Source organism: Bufo bufo, chromosome 5 (assembly GCF_905171765.1).
Source record: "Bufo bufo chromosome 5, aBufBuf1.1, whole genome shotgun sequence".
NCBI classification, from domain to species: Eukaryota; Metazoa; Chordata; class Amphibia; order Anura; family Bufonidae; genus Bufo; species Bufo bufo.
Genome location: NC_053393.1, coordinates 562,828,912 through 562,848,572, shown reverse-complemented (window position 1 = coordinate 562,848,572; position 19,661 = coordinate 562,828,912). Strand labels below are relative to the sequence as shown.

At 53.3% G+C, this 19,661-nt stretch overlaps 1 protein-coding gene across 1 annotated transcript; it reads left to right on the top strand.

Moving 5' to 3' along the window:
* The first annotated feature begins 8,658 nt into the window (after positions 1-8,658).
* IBA57 (iron-sulfur cluster assembly factor IBA57) lies at positions 8,659-18,117 on the top strand. Its single transcript, XM_040431737.1, has 3 exons — positions 8,659-8,927; positions 16,511-16,845; positions 17,259-18,117. The coding sequence occupies exons 1-3, from the start codon at positions 8,695-8,697 to the stop codon at positions 17,648-17,650; spliced, it is 960 nt and encodes a 319-aa protein (XP_040287671.1). The 5' UTR covers positions 8,659-8,694; the 3' UTR covers positions 17,651-18,117.
* Positions 18,118-19,661: the final 1,544 nt, after the last annotated feature.

The window sequence follows — 19,661 nt, the reverse complement described above, 5'->3', positions numbered from 1 at the left end:
CTCCACCAGGGGGCGCACTATACCCTGTATTATACATCTCCTCCACCAGGGGGCGCACTATACCCTGTATTATACATCTCCTCCAGCAGGGGGCGCACTATACCCTGTATTATACATCTCCTCCACCAGGGCGCACTATACTCCTGTATTATACATCTCCTCACCGATGGGGCACTATACTCCTGTATTATACATCTCCTCCACCAGGGGGCGCACTATACTCCTGTATTATACATCTCCTCCAGGGGCGCACTATACTCCTGTATTATACATCTCCACAGGGGGCGCACTATACTCCTGTATTATACATCTCCTCACCAGGGGGCGCACTATACTCCTGTATTATACATCTCCTCCACCAGGGGGCGCACTATACTCCTGTATTATACATCTCCACCACCAGGGGGCGCACTATACTCCTGTATTATACATCTCCTCCAGCAGGGGGCACACTATACCCCTGTATTATACATCTCCTCCAGTAGGGGGCGCACTATACTCCTGTATTATACATCTCCTCCAGCAGGGGCGCACTATACTCCTGTATTATACATCTCCTCCACCAGAGGGCGCACTATACTCCTGTATTATACATCTCCTCCACCAGGGGGCGCACTATACTCCTTGTATTATACATCTCCTCCACCAGGGGGCGCACTATACCCCTGTATTATACATCTCCTCCAGTAGGGGGAGCCACTATACCCCTGTATTATACATCTCCTCCAGCAGGGGGCGCACTATACTCCTGTATTATACATCTCCTCCACCAGGGGCGCACTATACTCCTGTATTATACATCTCCTCCACCAGGGGGCGCACTATACTCCTGTATTACACATCTCCTCCACCAGGGGCGGCACTATACCCTGTATTATACATCTCCTCCAGCAGGGGGCGCTCTATACTCCTGTATTTACATCTCCTCCACCAGGGGGCGCACTATACTCCTGTATTATACATTCTCCTCCACCAGGGGGCGCACTATACTCCTGGTATTATACATCTCCTCCAGCAGGGGGCGCACTATACTCCTGTATTACACATCTCCACCAGGGGGGCGCACTATACTCCTGTATTACACATCTCCTCCAGCAGGGGGCGCACTATACTCCTGTATTATACATCTCCTCCACCAGGGGGCGCACTATACTCCTGTAATATACATCTCCTCCACCAGGGGGCGCACTATACTCTCTGTATTATACATCTCCTCCAGCAGGGGGCGCACTATACTCCTGTATTACACATCTCCACCAGGGGGCGCACTATACTCCTGTATTATACATCTCCCCACCAGGGGGCGCACTATACCCCTGTATTACACATCTCTCCAGCAGGGGGCGCACTATACTCTGTATTATACATCTCCTCCAGCAGGGGGCGCACTATACCCCTGTATTATACATCTCCTCCAACAGAGGGGCCACTATACTCCTGTATTATACATCTCCTGCACCAGGGGGCGCACTATACTCCTGTATTATACATCTCCTCCAGCAGGGGGCGCACTATACTCCTGTATTATACATCTCCTGCACCAGGGGGCGCACTATACTCCTGTATTATACATCTCCTGCACCAGGGGGCGCACTATACTCCTGTATTATACATCTCCTCCAGCAGGGGGCGCACTATACTCCTGTATTATACTTCTCCTCCAGCAGGGGGCGCACTATACCCCTTTATTATACATCTCCTCCAGCAGGGGGCGCACTATACTCCTGTAATATACATCTCCACCACCAGGGGGCGCACTATACTCCTGTATTATACATCTCCTCCACCAGGGGGCGCACTATACCCTGTATTACACATCTTCTCCAGCAGGGGGCGCACTATACTCCTGTATTATACATCTCCTCCAGGGGGCGCACTATACTCCTGTATTATACATCTCCTCCAGCAGGGGGCGCACTATACTCCTGTATTATACATCTCCTCCAGCAGGGGGCGCACTATACTCCTGTATTATACATCTCCTGCACCAGGGGGCACACTATACCCCTGTATTATACATCTCCTCCAGCAGGGGGCGCACTATACCCCTGTATTATACATCTCCTCCAGAAGGGGCGCACTATACCCCTGTATTATACATCTCCTCCACCAGGGGGCGCACTATACTCCTGTATTATACATCTCCTCCACCAGGGGGCGCACTATACTCCTGTATTATACATCTCCTCCAGCAGGGTGCGCACTATACTCCTGTATTATACATCTCCTCAAGCAGGGGGCGCACTATACTCCTGTATTATACATCTCCTCCACCAGGGGGCGCACTATACTCCTGTATTATACATCTCCTCCACCAGGGGGCGCACTATACTCCTGTATTATACATCTCCTCCACCAGGGGGCGCACTATACTCCTGTATTATACATCTCCTCCAGAAGGGGGCGCACTATACTCCTGTATTATACATCTCCTCCAGCAGGGGGCGCACTATACTCCTGTATTATACATCTCCTCAAGCAGGGGGCGCACTATACTCCTGTATTATACATCTCCTCCAGCGGGGGGCGCACTATACTCCTGTATTACACATCTCAGCAGGGGGCGCACTATAGTCCTGTATTATACATCTCCTCCAGCAGGGGGCGCACTATACTCCTGTATTACACATCTCCTCCACCAGGGGCCGCACTATACTCCTGTATTATACATCTCCTCCAGCAGAGGGCGCACTATACTCCTGTATTATACATCTCCTCCACCAGGGGGCGCACTATACTCCTGTATTATACATCTCCTCCAGCAGGGGGCGCACTATACTCCTGTATTATACATCTCCTCCACCAGGGGGCGCACTATACCCCTGTATTATACATCTCCTCCAGCAGGGGCGCACTATACTCCTGTATTATACATCTCCTCCAGCAGGGGGCGCACTATACTGCTGTATTATACATCTCCTCCAGAAGGGGGCGCTCTATACTCCTGTATTATACATCTCCTCCACCAGGGGGCGCACTATACTCCTGTATTATACATCTCCTCCACCAGGGGGCGCACTATACTCCTGTATTATACATCTCCTCCACCAGGGGGCGCACTATACTCCTGTATTATACATCTCCTCCAGCAGGGGGCGCACTATACTCCTGTATTATACATCTCCTCCAGCAGGGGGCGCACTATACTCCTGTATTATACATCTCCTCCAGCAGGGGGCGCACTATACTCCTGTATTATACATCTCCTCCAGCAGGGGGCGCACTATACTCCTGTATTACACATCTCCTCCACCAGGGGGCGCACTATACTCCTGTATTATACATCTCCTCCACCAGGGGGCGCACTATACTCCTGTATTATACATCTCCTCCAGCAGGGGGCGCACTATACGCCTGTATTATACATCTCCTCCAGCAGGGGGCGCACTATACTCCTGTATTATACATCTCCTCTACCGATGGGCGCACTATACTCCTGTATTATACATCTCCTCTACCGATGGGCGCACTATACTCCTGTATTATACATCTCCTCCACCAGGGGGCGCACTATACTCCTGTATTATACATCTCCTCCAGGGGGCGCACTATACTCCTGTATTATACATCTCCAGCAGGGGGCGCACTATACTCCTGTAATATACATCTCCTGCACCAGGGGGCGCACTATACTCCTGTAATATACATCTCCTCCACCAGGGGGCGCACTATACTCCTGTATTATACATCTCCACCACCAGGGGGCGCACTATACTCCTGTATTATACATCTCCTCCAGCAGGGGGCACACTATACCCCTGTATTATACATCTCCTCCAGTAGGGGCGCACTATACTCCTGTATTATACATCTCCTCCCAGTAGGGGGCGCACTATACTCCTGTATTATACATCTCCTCCACCAGGGGGCGCACTATACTCCTGTATTATACATCTCCTCCACCAGGGGGCGCACTATACTCCTGTATTATACATCTCCTCCACCAGGGGGCGCACTATACCCCTGTATTATACATCTCCTCCAGTAGGGGGCGCACTATACTCCTGTATTATACATCTCCTCCAGCAGGGGGCGCACTATACTCCTGTATTATACATCTCCTCCACCAGGGGGCGCACTATACTCCTGTATTATACATCTCCTCCACCAGGGGGCGCACTATACTCCTGTATTACACATCTCCTCCACCAGGGGGCGCACTATACCCCTGTATTATACATCTCCTCCAGCAGGGGGCGCACTATACTCCTGTATTATACATCTCCTCCACCAGAGGGCGCACTATACTCCTGTATTATACATCTCCTCCACCAGGGGGCGCACTATACTCCTGTATTATACATCTCCTCCAGCAGGGGGCGCACTATACCCTGTATTACACATCTCCACCAGGGGGCGCACTATACTCCTGTATTACACCTCTCCTCCACCAGGGGGCGCACTATACTCCTGTATTATACATCTCCACCACCAGGGGGCGCACTATACTCCTGTATTATACATCTCCTCCACCAGGGGGCGCACTATACTCCTGTATTATACATCTCCTCCAGCAGGGGGCGCACTATACTCCTGTATTACACATCTCCACCAGCGGGCGCACTATACTCCTGTATTATACATCTCCTCCACCAGGGGCGCACTATACCCCTGTATTACACATCTTCTCCAGCAGGGGGCGCACTATACTCCTGTATTATACATCTCCTCCAGCAGGGGGCGCACTATACCCCTGTATTATACATCTCCTCCAACAGGGGGCGCACTATACTCCTGTATTATACATCTCCTGCACCAGGGGGCGCACTATACTCCTGTATTATACATCTCCTCCAGCAGGGGGCGCACTATACTCCTGTATTACACATCTCCTGCACCAGAGGGCGCACTATACTCCTGTATTATACATCTCCTGCACCAGGGGGCGCACTATACTCCTGTATTATACATCTCCTCCAGCAGGGGGCGCACTATACTCCTGTATTATACATCTCCTCCAGCAGGGGGCGCACTATACCCCTGTATTATACATCTCCTCCAGCAGGGGGCGCACTATACTCCTGTAATATACATCTCCACCACCAGGGGGCGCACTATACTCCTGTATTATACATCTCCTCCACCAGGGGGCGCACTATACCCCTGTATTACACATCTTCTCCAGCAGGGGGCGCACTATACTCCTGTATTATACATCTCCTCCAGGGGGCGCACTATACTCCTGTATTATACATCTCCTCCAGCAGGGGGCGCACTATACTCCTGTATTATACATCTCCTCCAGCAGGGGGCGCACTATACTCCTGTATTATACATCTCCTGCACCAGGGGGCACACTATACCCCTGTATTATACATCTCCTCCAGCAGGGGGCGCACTATACTCCTGTATTATACATCTCCTCCAGAAGGGGGCGCACTATACCCCTGTATTATACATCTCCTCAAGCAGGGGGCGCACTATACTCCTGTATTATACATCTCCTCCTCCAGGGGGCGCACTATACTCCTGTATTATACATCTCCTCCACCAGGGGGCGCACTATACTCCTGTATTATACATCTCCTCCACCAGGGGGCGCACTATACTCCTGTATTATACATCTCCTCCAGAAGGGGGCGCACTATACTCCTGTATTATACATCTCCTCCAGCAGGGTGCGCACTATACTCCTGTATTATACATCTCCTCAAGCAGGGGGCGCACTATACTCCTGTATTATACATCTCCTCCAGCAGGGGGCGCACTATACTCCTGTATTACACATCTCCAGCAGGGGGCGCACTATAGTCCTGTATTATACATCTCCTCCAGCAGGGGGCGCACTATACTCCTGTATTATACATCTCCTCCACCAGGGGGCGCACTATACCCCTGTATCATACATCTCCTCCAGCAGGGGGCGCACTATACTCCTGTATTATACATCTCCTCCACCAGGGGGCGCACTATACCCCTGTATTATACATCTCCTCCAGCAGGGGGCGCACTATACTCCTGTATTATACATCTCCTCCAGCAGGGGGCGCACTATACTCCTGTATTATACATCTCCTCCAGCAGGGTGCGCACTATAGTCCTGTATTATACATCTCCTCCAGCAGGGGGCGCACTATACTCCTGTATCATACATCTCCTCCACCAGGGGGCGCACTATACCCCTGTATCATACATCTCCTCCACCAGGGGGCGCACTATACTCCTGTATTATACATCTCCTCCACCAGGGGGCGCACTATACTCCTGTATTATACATCTCCTCCACCAGGGGGCGCACTATACCCCTGTATTATACATCTCCTCCAGTAGGGGGCGCACTATACTCCTGTATTATACATCTCCTCCAGCAGGGGGCGCACTATACTCCTGTATTACACATCTCCTCCACCAGGGGGCGCACTATACCCCTGTATTATACATCTCCTCCAGCAGGGGGCGCACTATACTCCTGTATTATACATCTCCTCCACCAGGGGGCGCACTATACTCCTGTATTATACATCTCCTCCACCAGGGGGCGCACTATACTCCTGTATTATACATCTCCTCCAGCAGGGGGCGCACTATACCCCTGTATTACACATCTCCACCAGGGGGCGCACTATACTCCTGTATTACACATCTCCTCCACCAGGGGGCGCACTATACTCCTGTATTATACATCTCCACCACCAGGGGGCGCACTATACTCCTGTAATATACATCTCCTCCACCAGGGGGCGCACTATACTCCTGTATTATACATCTCCTCCAGCAGGGGGCGCACTATACTCCTGTATTACACATCTCCACCAGGGGGCGCACTATACTCCTGTATTATACATCTCCTCCACCAGGGGGCGCACTATACCCCTGTATTACACATCTTCTCCAGCAGGGGGCGCACTATACTCCTGTATTATACATCTCCTCCAGCAGGGGACGCACTATACCCCTGTATTATACATCTCCTCCAACAGGGGGCGCACTATACTCCTGTATTATACATCTCCTCCACCAGGGGGTGCACTATACTCCTGTATTATACATCTCCTCCAGCAGGGGGCGCACTATACTCCTGTATTATACATCTCCTGCAGGGGGCGCACTATACTCCTGTATTATACATCTCCTGCACCAGGGGGCGCACTATACTCCTGTATTATACATCTCCTCCAGCAGGGGGCGCACTATACTCCTGTATTATACATCTCCTCCAGCAGGGGGCGCACTATACTCCTGTATTATACATCTCCAGCAGGGGGCGCACTATACTCCTGTATTATACATCTCCAGCAGGGGGCGCACTATACTCCTGTATTATACATCTCCAGCAGGGGGCGCACTATACTCCTGTATTATACATCTCCAGCAGGGGGCGCACTATACTCCTGTATTATACATCTCCAGCAGGGGGCGCACTATACTCCTGTATTATACATCTCCTGCACCAGGGGGCGCACTATACTCCTGTATTATACATCTCCTCCAGCAGGGGGCGCACTATACTCCTGTATTATACATCTCCAGCAGGGGGCGCACTATACTCCTGTATTATACATCTCCTCCACCAGGGGGCGCACTATACTCCTGTATTATACATCTCCTCCAGCAGGGGGCGCACTATACTCCTGTATTATACATCTCCTCCAGCAGGGGGCGCACTATACTCCTGTATTATACATCTCCAGCAGGGGGCGCACTATACTCCTGTATTATACATCTCCTGCACCAGGGGGCGCACTATACTCCTGTATTATACATCTCCTCCAGCAGGGGGCGCACTATACTCCTGTATTACACATCTCCTCCACCAGGGGGCGCACTATACTCCTGTATTATACATCTCCTGCACCAGAGGGCGCACTATACTCCTGTATTATACATCTCCTGCACCAGGGGGCGCACTATACTCCTGTATTATACATCTCCTCCAGCAGGGGGCGCACTATACTCCTGTATTATACATCTCCTCCAGCAGGGGGCGCACTATACCCCTGTATTATACATCTCCTCCAGCAGGGGGCGCACTATACTCCTGTAATATACATCTCCTCCACCAGGGGGCGCACTATACTCCTGTATTATACATCTCCTCCACCAGGGGGCGCACTATACCCCTGTATTACACATCTTCTCCAGCAGGGGGCGCACTATACTCCTGTATTATACATCTCCTCCAGGGGGCGCACTATACTCCTGTATTATACATCTCCTCCAGCAGGGGGCGCACTATACTCCTGTATTATACATCTCCTCCAGCAGGGGGCGCACTATACTCCTGTATTATACATCTCCTGCACCAGGGGGCACACTATACCCCTGTATTATACATCTCCTCCAGCAGGGGGCGCACTATACTCCTGTATTATACATCTCCTCCACCAGGGGGCGCACTATACTCCTGTATTATACATCTCCTGCACCAGGGGGCGCACTATACTCCTGTATTATACATCTCCTCCAGTAGGGGGCGCACTATACTCCTGTATTATACATCTCCTCCAGCAGAGGGCGCACTATACTCCTGTATTATACATCTCCTCCAGTAGGGGGCGCACTATACTCCTGTATTATACATCTCCTCCAGTAGGGGGCGCACTATACTCCTGTATTATACATCTCCTCCAGCAGAGGGCGCACTATACTCCTGTATTATACATCTCCTCCACCAGGGGGCGCACAGGCAGTGCTTGAACGTCACGCGCCCTTATATGACGTCACACGGCGCAGTGACTATTAGTGTCGGTCAGGATGCGGCCGCGGTTTCTGTCCCCGCTGTTCCGCTCGTGTTTCCGGCGCATGAGCAGCGCGTGTGTCCCTCTGGCCGCGCACCGGGAGCTGCTCCGACTCCGCGGCCCGGACACTGCGGCTTTTCTGCAGGGATTAGTAACTAACGACGTGGAGAGTATGAAGGACGGCGGCGCCATGTACGCTCATCTGCTGAACGTGCAGGGGAGGAGCCTGTACGACGTATTACTGTACAGGTACGTGCTGACGTCAGAGAGGGCCTGTGTGCCAGTAGCCGCCATGATTAAGCCTGGCAGAATTCCTCCGCAGCGGTTTGTTTTTCTGAGGGGCGGGGCCATGGTCATGTGACGTGTTCCCGGTTCGCATCCTGCAATAGAACTCTGCTCCCTCCAGTGTGTCCGCTATAAGGTGGTGTTCACACAGAGTTTGGTCTGAGGTGTTTCCGTGTGAGCAATGAACAGGTCGAGTTTCGTTATTACAGCCGAATCTGCACTCTGTGAACGCCCCTGAGGGTGGTGCCTGGTTTTTGGAGGCGTGTCCTAGAGCAACCAATCACAGCTGATGTTTGTGAAGCCGCGCCCTGATTAGCCCTTATCTCCGCCCTCTGATGGACCATATGGCTGTGCATGTGGAGGGCGGGTCCTGGAGTAAGCTGGAGGTGTGGCCGGATGCATTGAGTTTAGAATGGCTCCTCCTCCGCGGATCTTAGCGTCTGTAACAGGTGGAGTAGAATGTGTTGCTGATAAGACCCCTCCTCCTGACTGCAGGTCCTGTACGTGTGAGCCCTTATACAGGTGGAGCGCTCCTCGGTGCAGCCATATGTTGTACAGGTGGAGCGCTCCTCGGTGCAGCCTTATGCTGTATGTTATACAGGTGGAGCGCTCCTCGGTGCAGCCTTATGTTATACAGGTGGAGCGCTCCTCGGTGCAGCCATATGTTGTACAGGTGGAGCGCTCCTCGGTGCAGCCTTATGCTGTATGTTATACAGGTGGAGCGCTCCTCGGTGCAGCCTTATGTTATACAGGTGGAGCGCTCCTCGGTGCAGCCATATGTTGTGTATGTTATACAGGTGGAGCGCTCCTCGGTGCAGCCTTATGTTGTGTATGTTATACAGGTGGAGCGCTCCTCGGTGCAGCCTTATGTTGTGTATGTTATACAGGTGGAGCGCTCCTCGGTGCAGCCGTATGTTGTGTATGTTATACAGGTGGAGCGCTCCTCGGTGCAGCCGTATGTTATACAGGTGGAGCGCTCCTCGGTGCAGCCGTATGTTGTGTATGTTATACAGGTGGAGCGCTCCTCGGTGCAGCCGTATGTTGTGTATGTTATACAGGTGGAGCGCTCCTCGGTGCAGCCGTATGTTATACAGGTGGAGCGCTCCTCGGTGCAGCCGTATGTTGTGTATGTTATACAGGAGGAGCGCTCCTCGGTGCAGCCTTAAGTTGTGTATGTTATACAGGAGGAGCGCTCCTCGGTGCAGCCGTATGTTGTGTATGTTATACAGGTGGAGCGCTCCTCGGTGCAGCCGTATGTTGTGTATGTTATACAGGAGGAGCGCTCCTCGGTGCAGCCGTATGTTGTGTATGTTATACAGGTGGAGCGCTCCTCGGTGCAGCCGTATGTTGTGTATGTTATACAGGAGGAGCGCTCCTCGGTGCAGCCGTATGTTGTGTATGTTATACAGGTGGAGCGCTCCTCGGTGCAGCCGTATGTTGTGTATGTTATACAGGAGGAGCGCTCCTCGGTGCAGCCGTATGTTGTGTATGTTATACAGGTGGAGCGCTCCTCGGTGCAGCCGTATGTTGTGTATGTTATACAGGTGGAGCGCTCCTCGGTGCAGCCGTATGTTGTGTATGTTATACAGGTGGAGCGCTCCTCGGTGCAGCCGTATGTTATACAGGTGGAGCGCTCCTCGGTGCAGCCTTATGTTATACAGGTGGAGCGCTCCTCGGTGCAGCCTTATGTTGTGTATGTTATACAGGTGGAGCGCTCCTCGGTGCAGCCGTATGTTGTGTATGTTATACAGGTGGAGCGCTCCTCGGTGCAGCCGTATGTTATACAGGTGGAGCGCTCCTCGGTGCAGCCTTATGTTATACAGGTGGAGCGCTCCTCGGTGCAGCCTTATGTTGTGTATGTTATACAGGTGGAGCGCTCCTCGGTGCAGCCTTATGCTGTATGTTATACAGGTGGAGCGCTCCTCGGTGCAGCCGTATGTTGTGTATGTTATACAGGTGGAGCGCTCCTCGGTGCAGCCGTATGTTGTGTATGTTATACAGGTGGAGCGCTCCTCGGTGCAGCCTTATGTTGTGTATGTTATACAGGTGGAGCGCTCCTCGGTGCAGCCTTATGTCGTGTATGTTATACAGGTGGAGCGCTCCTCGGTGCAGCCTTATGCTGTATGTTATACAGGTGGAGCGCTCCTCGGTGCAGCCGTATGCTGTATGTTATACAGGTGGAGCGCTCCTCGGTGCAGCCGTATGCTGTATGTTATACAGGTGGAGCGCTCCTCGGTGCAGCCTTATGCTGTATGTTATACAGGTGGAGCGCTCCTCGGTGCAGCCATGTGTCGTGTATGTTATACAGGTGGAGCGCTCCTCGGTGCAGCCATGTGTCGTGTATGTTATACAGGTGGAGCGCTCCTCGGTGCAGCCGTATGCTGTATGTTATACAGGTGGAGCGCTCCTCGGTGCAGCCTTATGCTGTATGTTATACAGGTGGAGCGCTCCTCGGTGCAGCCTTATGTTGTGTATGTTATACAGGTGGAGCGCTCCTCGGTGCAGCCTTATGCTGTATGTTGTACAGGTGGAGCGCTCCTCGGTGCAGCCTTATGCTGTATGTTATACAGGTGGAGCGCTCCTCGGTGCAGCCTTATGTTGTGTATGTTATACAGGTGGAGCGCTCCTCGGTTCAGCCGTATGTTGTGTATGTTATACAGGTGGAGCGCTCCTCGGTGCAGCCGTATGTTGTGTATGTTATACAGGTGGAGCGCTCCTCGGTGCAGCCTTATGCTGTGTATGTTATACAGGTGGAGCGCTCCTCAGTGCAGCCGTATGCTGTGTATGTTATACAGGTGGAGCGCTCCTCGGTGCAGCCTTATGCTGTATGTTATACAGGTGGAGCGCTCCTCGGTGCAGCCGTATGTTGTGTATGTTATACAGGTGGAGCGCTCCTCGGTGCAGCCTTATGCTGTATGTTATACAGGTGGAGCGCTCCTCGGTGCAGCCTTATGCTGTATGTTATACAGGTGGAGCGCTCCTCGGTGCAGCCTTATGCTGTATGTTATACAGGTGGAGCGCTCCTCGGTGCAGCCGTATGTTGTGTATGTTATACAGGTGGAGCGCTCCTCGGTGCAGCCTTATGTTGTATGTTATACAGGTGGAGCGCTCCTCGGTGCAGCCTTATGCTGTATGTTATACAGGTGGAGCGCTCCTCGGTGCAGCCGTATGTTGTGTATGTTATACAGGTGGAGCGCTCCTCGGTGCAGCCATATGCTGTATGTTATACAGGTGGAGCGCTCCTCGGTGCAGCCTTATGCTGTATGTTATACAGGTGGAGCGCTCCTCGGTGCAGCCTTATGCTGTATGTTGTACAGGCGGAGCGCTCCTCGGTGCAGCCTTATGCTGTATGTTGTACAGGCGGAGCGCTCCTCGGTGCAGCCTTATGCTGTATGTTGTACAGGCGGAGCGCTCCTCGGTGCAGCCTTATGCTGTATGTTGTACAGGTGGAGCGCTCCTCGGTGCAGCCTTATGCTGTATGTTATACAGGTGGAGCGCTCCTCGGTGCAGCCTTATGCTGTATGTTATACAGGTGGAGCGCTCCTCGGTGCAGCCTTATGTTGTACAGGTGGAGCGCTCCTCGGTGCAGCCTTATGCTGTATGTTATACAGGTGGAGCGCTCCTCGGTGCAGCCTTATGCTGTATGTTATACAGGTGGAGCGCTCCTCGGTCAAGCCTTATGTTGTACAGGTGGAGCGCTCCTCGGTGCAGCCTTATGCTGTATGTTGTACAGGTGGAGCGCTCCTCGGTGCAGCCTTATGCTGTATGTTGTACAGGTGGAGCGCTCCTCGGTGCAGCCTTATGCTGTATGTTGTACAGGTGGAGCGCTCCTCGGTGCAGCCTTATGCTGTATGTTGTACAGGCGGAGCGCTCCTCGGTGCAGCCTTATGCTGTATGTTGTACAGGTGGAGCGCTCCTCGGTGCAGCCTTATGCTGTATGTTATACAGGTGGAGCGCTCCTCGGTGCAGCCTTATGCTGTATGTTATACAGGTGGAGCGCTCCTCGGTGCAGCCTTATGTTGTACAGGTGGAGCGCTCCTCGGTCAAGCCTTATGTTGTACAGGTGGAGCGCTCCTCGGTGCAGCCTTATGCTGATCACAGTGTACTTTGTACAGGTGGAGCGCTCCTCGGTGCAGCCTTATGCTGTATGTTGTACAGGTGGAGCGCTCCTCGGTGCAGCCTTATGCTGTATGTTGTACAGGTGGAGCGCTCCTCGGTGCAGCCTTATGCTGTATGTTGTACAGGTGGAGCGCTCCTCGGTGCAGCCTTATGCTGTATGTTGTACAGGTGGAGCGCTCCTCGGTGCAGCCTTATGTTGTACAGGTGGAGCGCTCCTCGGTGCAGCCATATGTTGTACAGGTGGAGCGCTCCTCGGTGCAGCCATATGTTGTGTATGTTATACAGGTGGAGCGCTCCTCGGTGCAGCCGTATGTTGTGTATGTTATACAGGTGGAGCGCTCCTCGGTGCAGCCGTATGTTATACAGGTGGAGCGCTCCTCGGTGCAGCCGTATGTTGTGTATGTTATACAGGTGGAGCGCTCCTCGGTGCAGCCTTATGCTGTATGTTATACAGGTGGAGCGCTCCTCGGTGCAGCCGTATGTTGTGTATGTTATACAGGAGGAGCGCTCCTCGGTGCAGCCGTATGTTGTGTATGTTATACAGGAGGAGCGCTCCTCGGTGCAGCCGTATGTTGTGTATGTTATACAGGTGGAGCGCTCCTCGGTGCAGCCGTATGTTGTGTATGTTATACAGGTGGAGCGCTCCTCGGTGCAGCCGTATGTTGTGTATGTTATACAGGAGGAGCGCTCCTCGGTGCAGCCGTATGTTGTGTATGTTATACAGGTGGAGCGCTCCTCGGTGCAGCCGTATGTTGTGTATGTTATACAGGTGGAGCGCTCCTCGGTGCAGCCTTATGCTGTATGTTATACAGGTGGAGCGCTCCTCGGTGCAGCCTTATGCTGTATGTTATACAGGTGGAGCGCTCCTCGGTGCAGCCGTATGCTGTATGTTATACAGGTGGAGCGCTCCTCGGTGCAGCCTTATGCTGTATGTTATACAGGTGGAGCGCTCCTCGGTGCAGCCTTATGTTGTGTATGTTATACAGGTGGAGCGTTCCTCGGTGCAGCCATATGTTGTGTATGTTATACAGGTGGAGCGCTCCTCAGTGCAGCCGTATGCTGTATGTTATACAGGTGGAGCGCTCCTCGGTGCAGCCTTATGCTGTATGTTATACAGGTGGAGCGCTCCTCGGTGCAGCCTTATGCTGTATGTTATACAGGTGGAGCGCTCCTCGGTGCAGCCTTATGTTGTGTATGTTATACAGGTGGAGCGCTCCTCGGTGCAGCCTTATGTTGTGTATGTTATACAGGTGGAGCGCTCCTCGGTGCAGCCGTATGCTGTGTATGTTATACAGGTGGAGCGCTCCTCGGTGCAGCCGTATGTTGTGTATGTTATACAGGTGGAGCGCTCCTCGGTGCAGCCTTATGTTATACAGGTGGAGCGCTCCTCAGTGCAGCCGTATGCTGTGTATGTTATACAGGTGGAGCGCTCCTCGGTGCAGCCTTATGCTGTATGTTATACAGGTGGAGCGCTCCTCGGTGCAGCCGTATGTTGTGTATGTTATACAGGTGGAGCGCTCCTCGGTGCAGCCTTATGCTGTATGTTATACAGGTGGAGCGCTCCTCGGTGCAGCCTTATGCTGTATGTTATACAGGTGGAGCGCTCCTCGGTGCAGCCTTATGCTGTATGTTATACAGGTGGAGCGCTCCTCGGTGCAGCCGTATGTTGTGTATGTTATACAGGTGGAGCGCTCCTCGGTGCAGCCTTATGTTGTATGTTATACAGGTGGAGCGCTCCTCGGTGCAGCCTTATGCTGTATGTTATACAGGTGGAGCGCTCCTCGGTGCAGCCGTATGTTGTGTATGTTATACAGGTGGAGCGCTCCTCGGTGCAGCCATATGCTGTATGTTATACAGGTGGAGCGCTCCTCGGTGCAGCCTTATGCTGTATGTTATACAGGTGGAGCGCTCCCTGGTGCAGCCTTATGCTGTATGTTGTACAGGTGGAGCGCTCCTCGGTGCAGCCTTATGCTGTATGTTGTACAGGCGGAGCGCTCCTCGGTGCAGCCTTATGCTGTATGTTGTACAGGCGGAGCGCTCCTCGGTGCAGCCTTATGCTGTATGTTGTACAGGTGGAGCGCTCCTCGGTGCAGCCTTATGCTGTATGTTATACAGGTGGAGCGCTCCTCGGTGCAGCCTTATGCTGTATGTTATACAGGTGGAGCGCTCCTCGGTGCAGCCTTATGTTGTACAGGTGGAGCGCTCCTCGGTGCAGCCTTATGCTGTATGTTATACAGGTGGAGCGCTCCTCGGTGCAGCCTTATGCTGTATGTTATACAGGTGGAGCGCTCCTCGGTGCAGCCTTATGCTGATCACAGTGTACTTTGTACAGGTGGAGCGCTCCTCGGTGCAGCCTTATGCTGTATGTTGTACAGGTGGAGCGCTCCTCGGTGCAGCCTTATGCTGTATGTTGTACAGGTGGAGCGCTCCTCGGTGCAGCCTTATGCTGTATGTTGTACAGGTGGAGCGCTCCTCGGTGCAGCCTTATGCTGTATGTTGTACAGGCGGAGCGCTCCTCGGTGCAGCCTTATGCTGTATGTTGTACAGGTGGAGCGCTCCTCGGTGCAGCCTTATGCTGTATGTTATACAGGTGGAGCGCTCCTCGGTGCAGCCTTATGCTGTATGTTATACAGGTGGAGCGCTCCTCGGTGCAGCCTTATGTTGTACAGGTGGAGCGCTCCTCGGTCAAGCCTTATGTTGTACAGGTGGAGCGCTCCTCGGTGCAGCCTTATGCTGATCACAGTGTACTTTGTACAGGTGGAGCGCTCCTCGGTGCAGCCTTATGCTGTATGTTGTACAGGTGGAGCGCTCCTCGGTGCAGCCTTATGCTGTATGTTGTACAGGTGGAGCGCTCCTCGGTGCAGCCTTATGCTGTATGTTGTACAGGTGGAGCGCTCCTCGGTGCAGCCTTATGCTGTATGTTGTACAGGTGGAGCGCTCCTCGGTGCAGCCTTATGTTGTACAGGTGGAGCGCTCCTCGGTGCAGCCTTATGTTGTACAGGTGGAGCGCTCCTCGGTGCAGCCTTATGTTGTACAGGTGGAGCGCTCCTCGGTGCAGCCTTATGTTGTACAGGTGGAGCGCTCCTCGGTGCAGCCTTATGCTGATCACAGTGTACTTTGTACAGGTGGAGCGCTCCTCTGTGCAGCCGTATGTCGTGTATGTTATACAGGTGGAGCGCTCCTCGGTGCAGCCTTATGTTGTACAGGTGGAGCGCTCCTCGGTGCAGCCTTATGCTGATCACAGTGTACTTTGTACAGGTGGAGCGCTCCTCTGTGCAGCCGTATGTCGTGTATGTTATACAGGTGGAGCGCTCCTCGGTGCAGCCTTATGCTGTATGTTATACAGGTGGAGCGCTCCTCGGTGCAGCCTTATGCTGTACAGTTGGAGCGCTCCCTGGTGCCACCTCTGGCTCTCTTCTGTCTTGCAGGCTCCCAGGGCAGCAGGGCGGCTCACTGGACCTCCTCCTGGAGTGTGACGCGGCGGCGGTGGACTCCGTCCAGCAGCATCTGCAGGTTTACAACTTCCGGAAGAAGGTGGAGCTGCTTCCTTGCCCGGAGCTGTCCGTGTGGGCGGTGATCCCGGAGAAGTGCGACCCTCCAGTGCTCAGACTGCCCTCACCGGCCCTACATTGTGCTCCTGACCCCAGGGGCCCCATCATGGGCTACAGGCTGGTGGCACCGACTGGACATCACGTCACAGACAACCTGCTGAGAGCGGAGCTGGGGAGTGTCCGGGACTATAGCCGCCACAGATACCAGCACGGTGCGTACTCCAGTATGACCTCCAGGGAGGGATTGTGACTGCAGCTCTGGGTGTGACTGGAGTATAAGATATGATGTAAGAGCAGAATTGTGAGTGCAGCTCTGGGTGTGACTGCAATATAAGATATGATGTAATGGCAGAATTGTGAGTGCAGCTCTGGGTGTGACTGGAGTATAAGACATTATGTAACAGCACAAGTTATTGCAGCTCTGCATGTGACTGCAGCTTTGGATGTGACTGGAGTATAAGACATGATGTAATGGCAGAGTAGTCACTGCAGCTCTGGATGTGACTGGAGTATAAGACATGATGTAATGGCAGGGTAGTCACTGCAGCTCTGGATGTGACTGGAGCACATGATCAGAGCTATATGGAGACTGCGGTGTGACTGGCTGATGACATTGTTCTTGCAGGGGTCCCGGAGGGGGTGAAGGACTTGCCGCCGGGCGTGGCCTTACCGCTGGAGTCCAACCTGGTGTACATGAACGGGATCAGCTTCTCCAAGGGCTGCTACGTTGGTCAGGAGCTAACGGCGCGGACTCATCACACCGGCGTCATCCGGAAGCGTCTGGTGCCCATCCGCCTTTCTTCTCCATTACCATCTGATTGCGAGGGGGCGGAGATTACCACAGCAGCGGGAAAGCCTGCCGGCAAGTACCGGGCCGGGGAGGAGGAGCTGGGGCTGGCGCTTCTCAGACTCGCCCATGTAGGGGAGGAGCTTCAGATGACATCAGGGGGCGGAGCACCAGTCAGCGTGAAGGCCTCTGTGCCGGCGTGGTGGCCGCAGTCTGGTGATGGTGCATAAGTAGGTGAAGCCCCCAGTCACATGACCCTCCTCCTCCTCCTCACCTGGAGCTTGTATCTGCTGATGCATTGTAACAACCCCTCAGCTGTGTGAGCAGGACTCGGTCAGGTTTTCTGCCTCTACATGTACATTATGATTGCTTCCATTCACTGACAGTGAGCAGAGATCATGAAGTGATGAAGCTGAATGATCGCTGGAGACCAGGATGAGGTGTGAGGCTCCCGGACCTGACCCCGGGGGGCGCTGTGTGACTGGAGGCTCCCGGACCTGACCCCGGGGGGCGCTGTGTGCCTGGAGGCTCCCGGACCTGACCCCGGGGGGCGCTGTGTGACTGGAGGCTCCCGGACCTGACCCCGGGGGGGCGCTGTGTGCCTGGAGGCTCCCGGACCTGACCCCGGGGGGGCGCTGTGTGCCTGGAGGCTCCCGGACCTGACCCCGAGGGGGGGGAGCGCTGTGTGCCTGGAGGCTCCCGGACCTGACCCCGGTCAGGTCCGGTCTTGCCCCATTTTTTTTGCAGGGAACCTTCTCCGCGGAGCTGATGTTACATCGTATTGTCTGCACTGATGAGACTTCTGTGATGTTCTGCACATACATGTATGTCTGATTTCCTGTAATAAAGTGACACATGTATGACACAGCTCTGGAGTATAATACAGGGTGTAACTCAGGATCAGTGCAGGATAAGTAATGTATGTACACAGTGACTGCACCAGCAGAATAGTGAGTGCAGCTCTGGAGTATAATACAGGATGTAACTCAGGATCAGTACAGGATAAGTAATGTAAGTACACAGTGACTGCACCAGCAGAATAGTGAGTGCAGCTCTGGAGTATAATACAGGATGTAACTCAGGATCAGTACAGGATAAGTAATGTATGCACACAGTGACTGCACCAGCAGAATAGTGAGTGCAGCTCTGGAGTATAATACAGGGTGTAACTCAGGATCAGTACAGGATAAGTAATGTATGTACACAGTGACTGCACCAGCAGAATAGTGAGTGCAGCTCTGGAGTATAATACAGGATGTAACTCAGGATCAGTGCAGGATAAGTAATGTATGTACACAGTGACTGCACCAGCAGAATAGTGAGTGCAGCTCTGGGGTATAATACAGGATGTAACTCAGGATCAGTAGAGGATAAGTAATGTATGTACACAGTGACTGCACCAGCAGAATAGTGAGTGCAGCTCTGGAGTATAATACAGGATGTAACTCAGGATCAGTACAGGATAAGTAATGTAAGTACACAGTGACTGCACCAGCAGAATAGTGAGTGCAGCTCTGGAGTATAATACAGGATGTAACTCAGGATCAGTACAGGATAAGTAATGTATGTACACAGTGACTGCACCAGCAGAATAGTGAGTGCAGCTCTGGAGTATAATACAGGATGTAACTCAGGATCAGTACAGGATAAGTAATGTAAGTACACAGTGACTGCACCAGCAGAATAGTGAGTGCAGCTCTGGAGTATAATACAGGGTGTAACTCAGGATCAGTACAGGATAAGTAATGTATGTACACAGTGACTGCACCAGCAGAATAGTGAGTGCAGCTCTGGAGTATAATACAGGATGTAACCCAGTGCTCCGTCTCTGAGGCAGCGCAGAGCTCCGTCTCTAAGGCAGCGCAGAGCTCCGTCTCTGAGGCAGCGCAGCGCCGAGCTCCGTCTCTGAGGCAGCGCAGCGCCGAGCTCCGTCTCTGAGGCAGCGCAGCGCCGAGCTCCGTCTCTGAGGCAGCGCAGCGCCGAGCTCCGTCTCTGAGGCAGCGCAGCGCCGAGCTCCGTCTCTGAGGCAGCGCAGCGCCGAGCTCCGTCTCTGAGGCAGCGCAGCGCCGAGCTCCGTCTCTGAGGCAGCGCAGCGCCGAGCTCCGTCTCTGAGGCAGCGCAGCGCCGAGCTCCGTCTCTGAGGCAGCGCAGCGCCGAGCTCCGTCTCTGAGGCAGCGCAGCGCCGAGCTCCGTCTCTGAGGCAGCGCCGAGCTCCGTCTCTGAGGCAGCGCAGAGCTCCGT

Coding starts and splice junctions, on each gene's coding strand:
- IBA57 (XM_040431737.1), top strand. CDS start 8,695: ATGCGGCCGCGGTTTCTGTCCCCGCTGTTCCGCTCGTGTTTCCGGCGC. Junction 8,928..16,510: donor TACGACGTATTACTGTACAG/GTACGTGCTGAC, acceptor TCTGTCTTGCAG/GCTCCCAGGGCAGCAGGGCG. Junction 16,846..17,258: donor CCGCCACAGATACCAGCACG/GTGCGTACTCCA, acceptor TTGTTCTTGCAG/GGGTCCCGGAGGGGGTGAAG.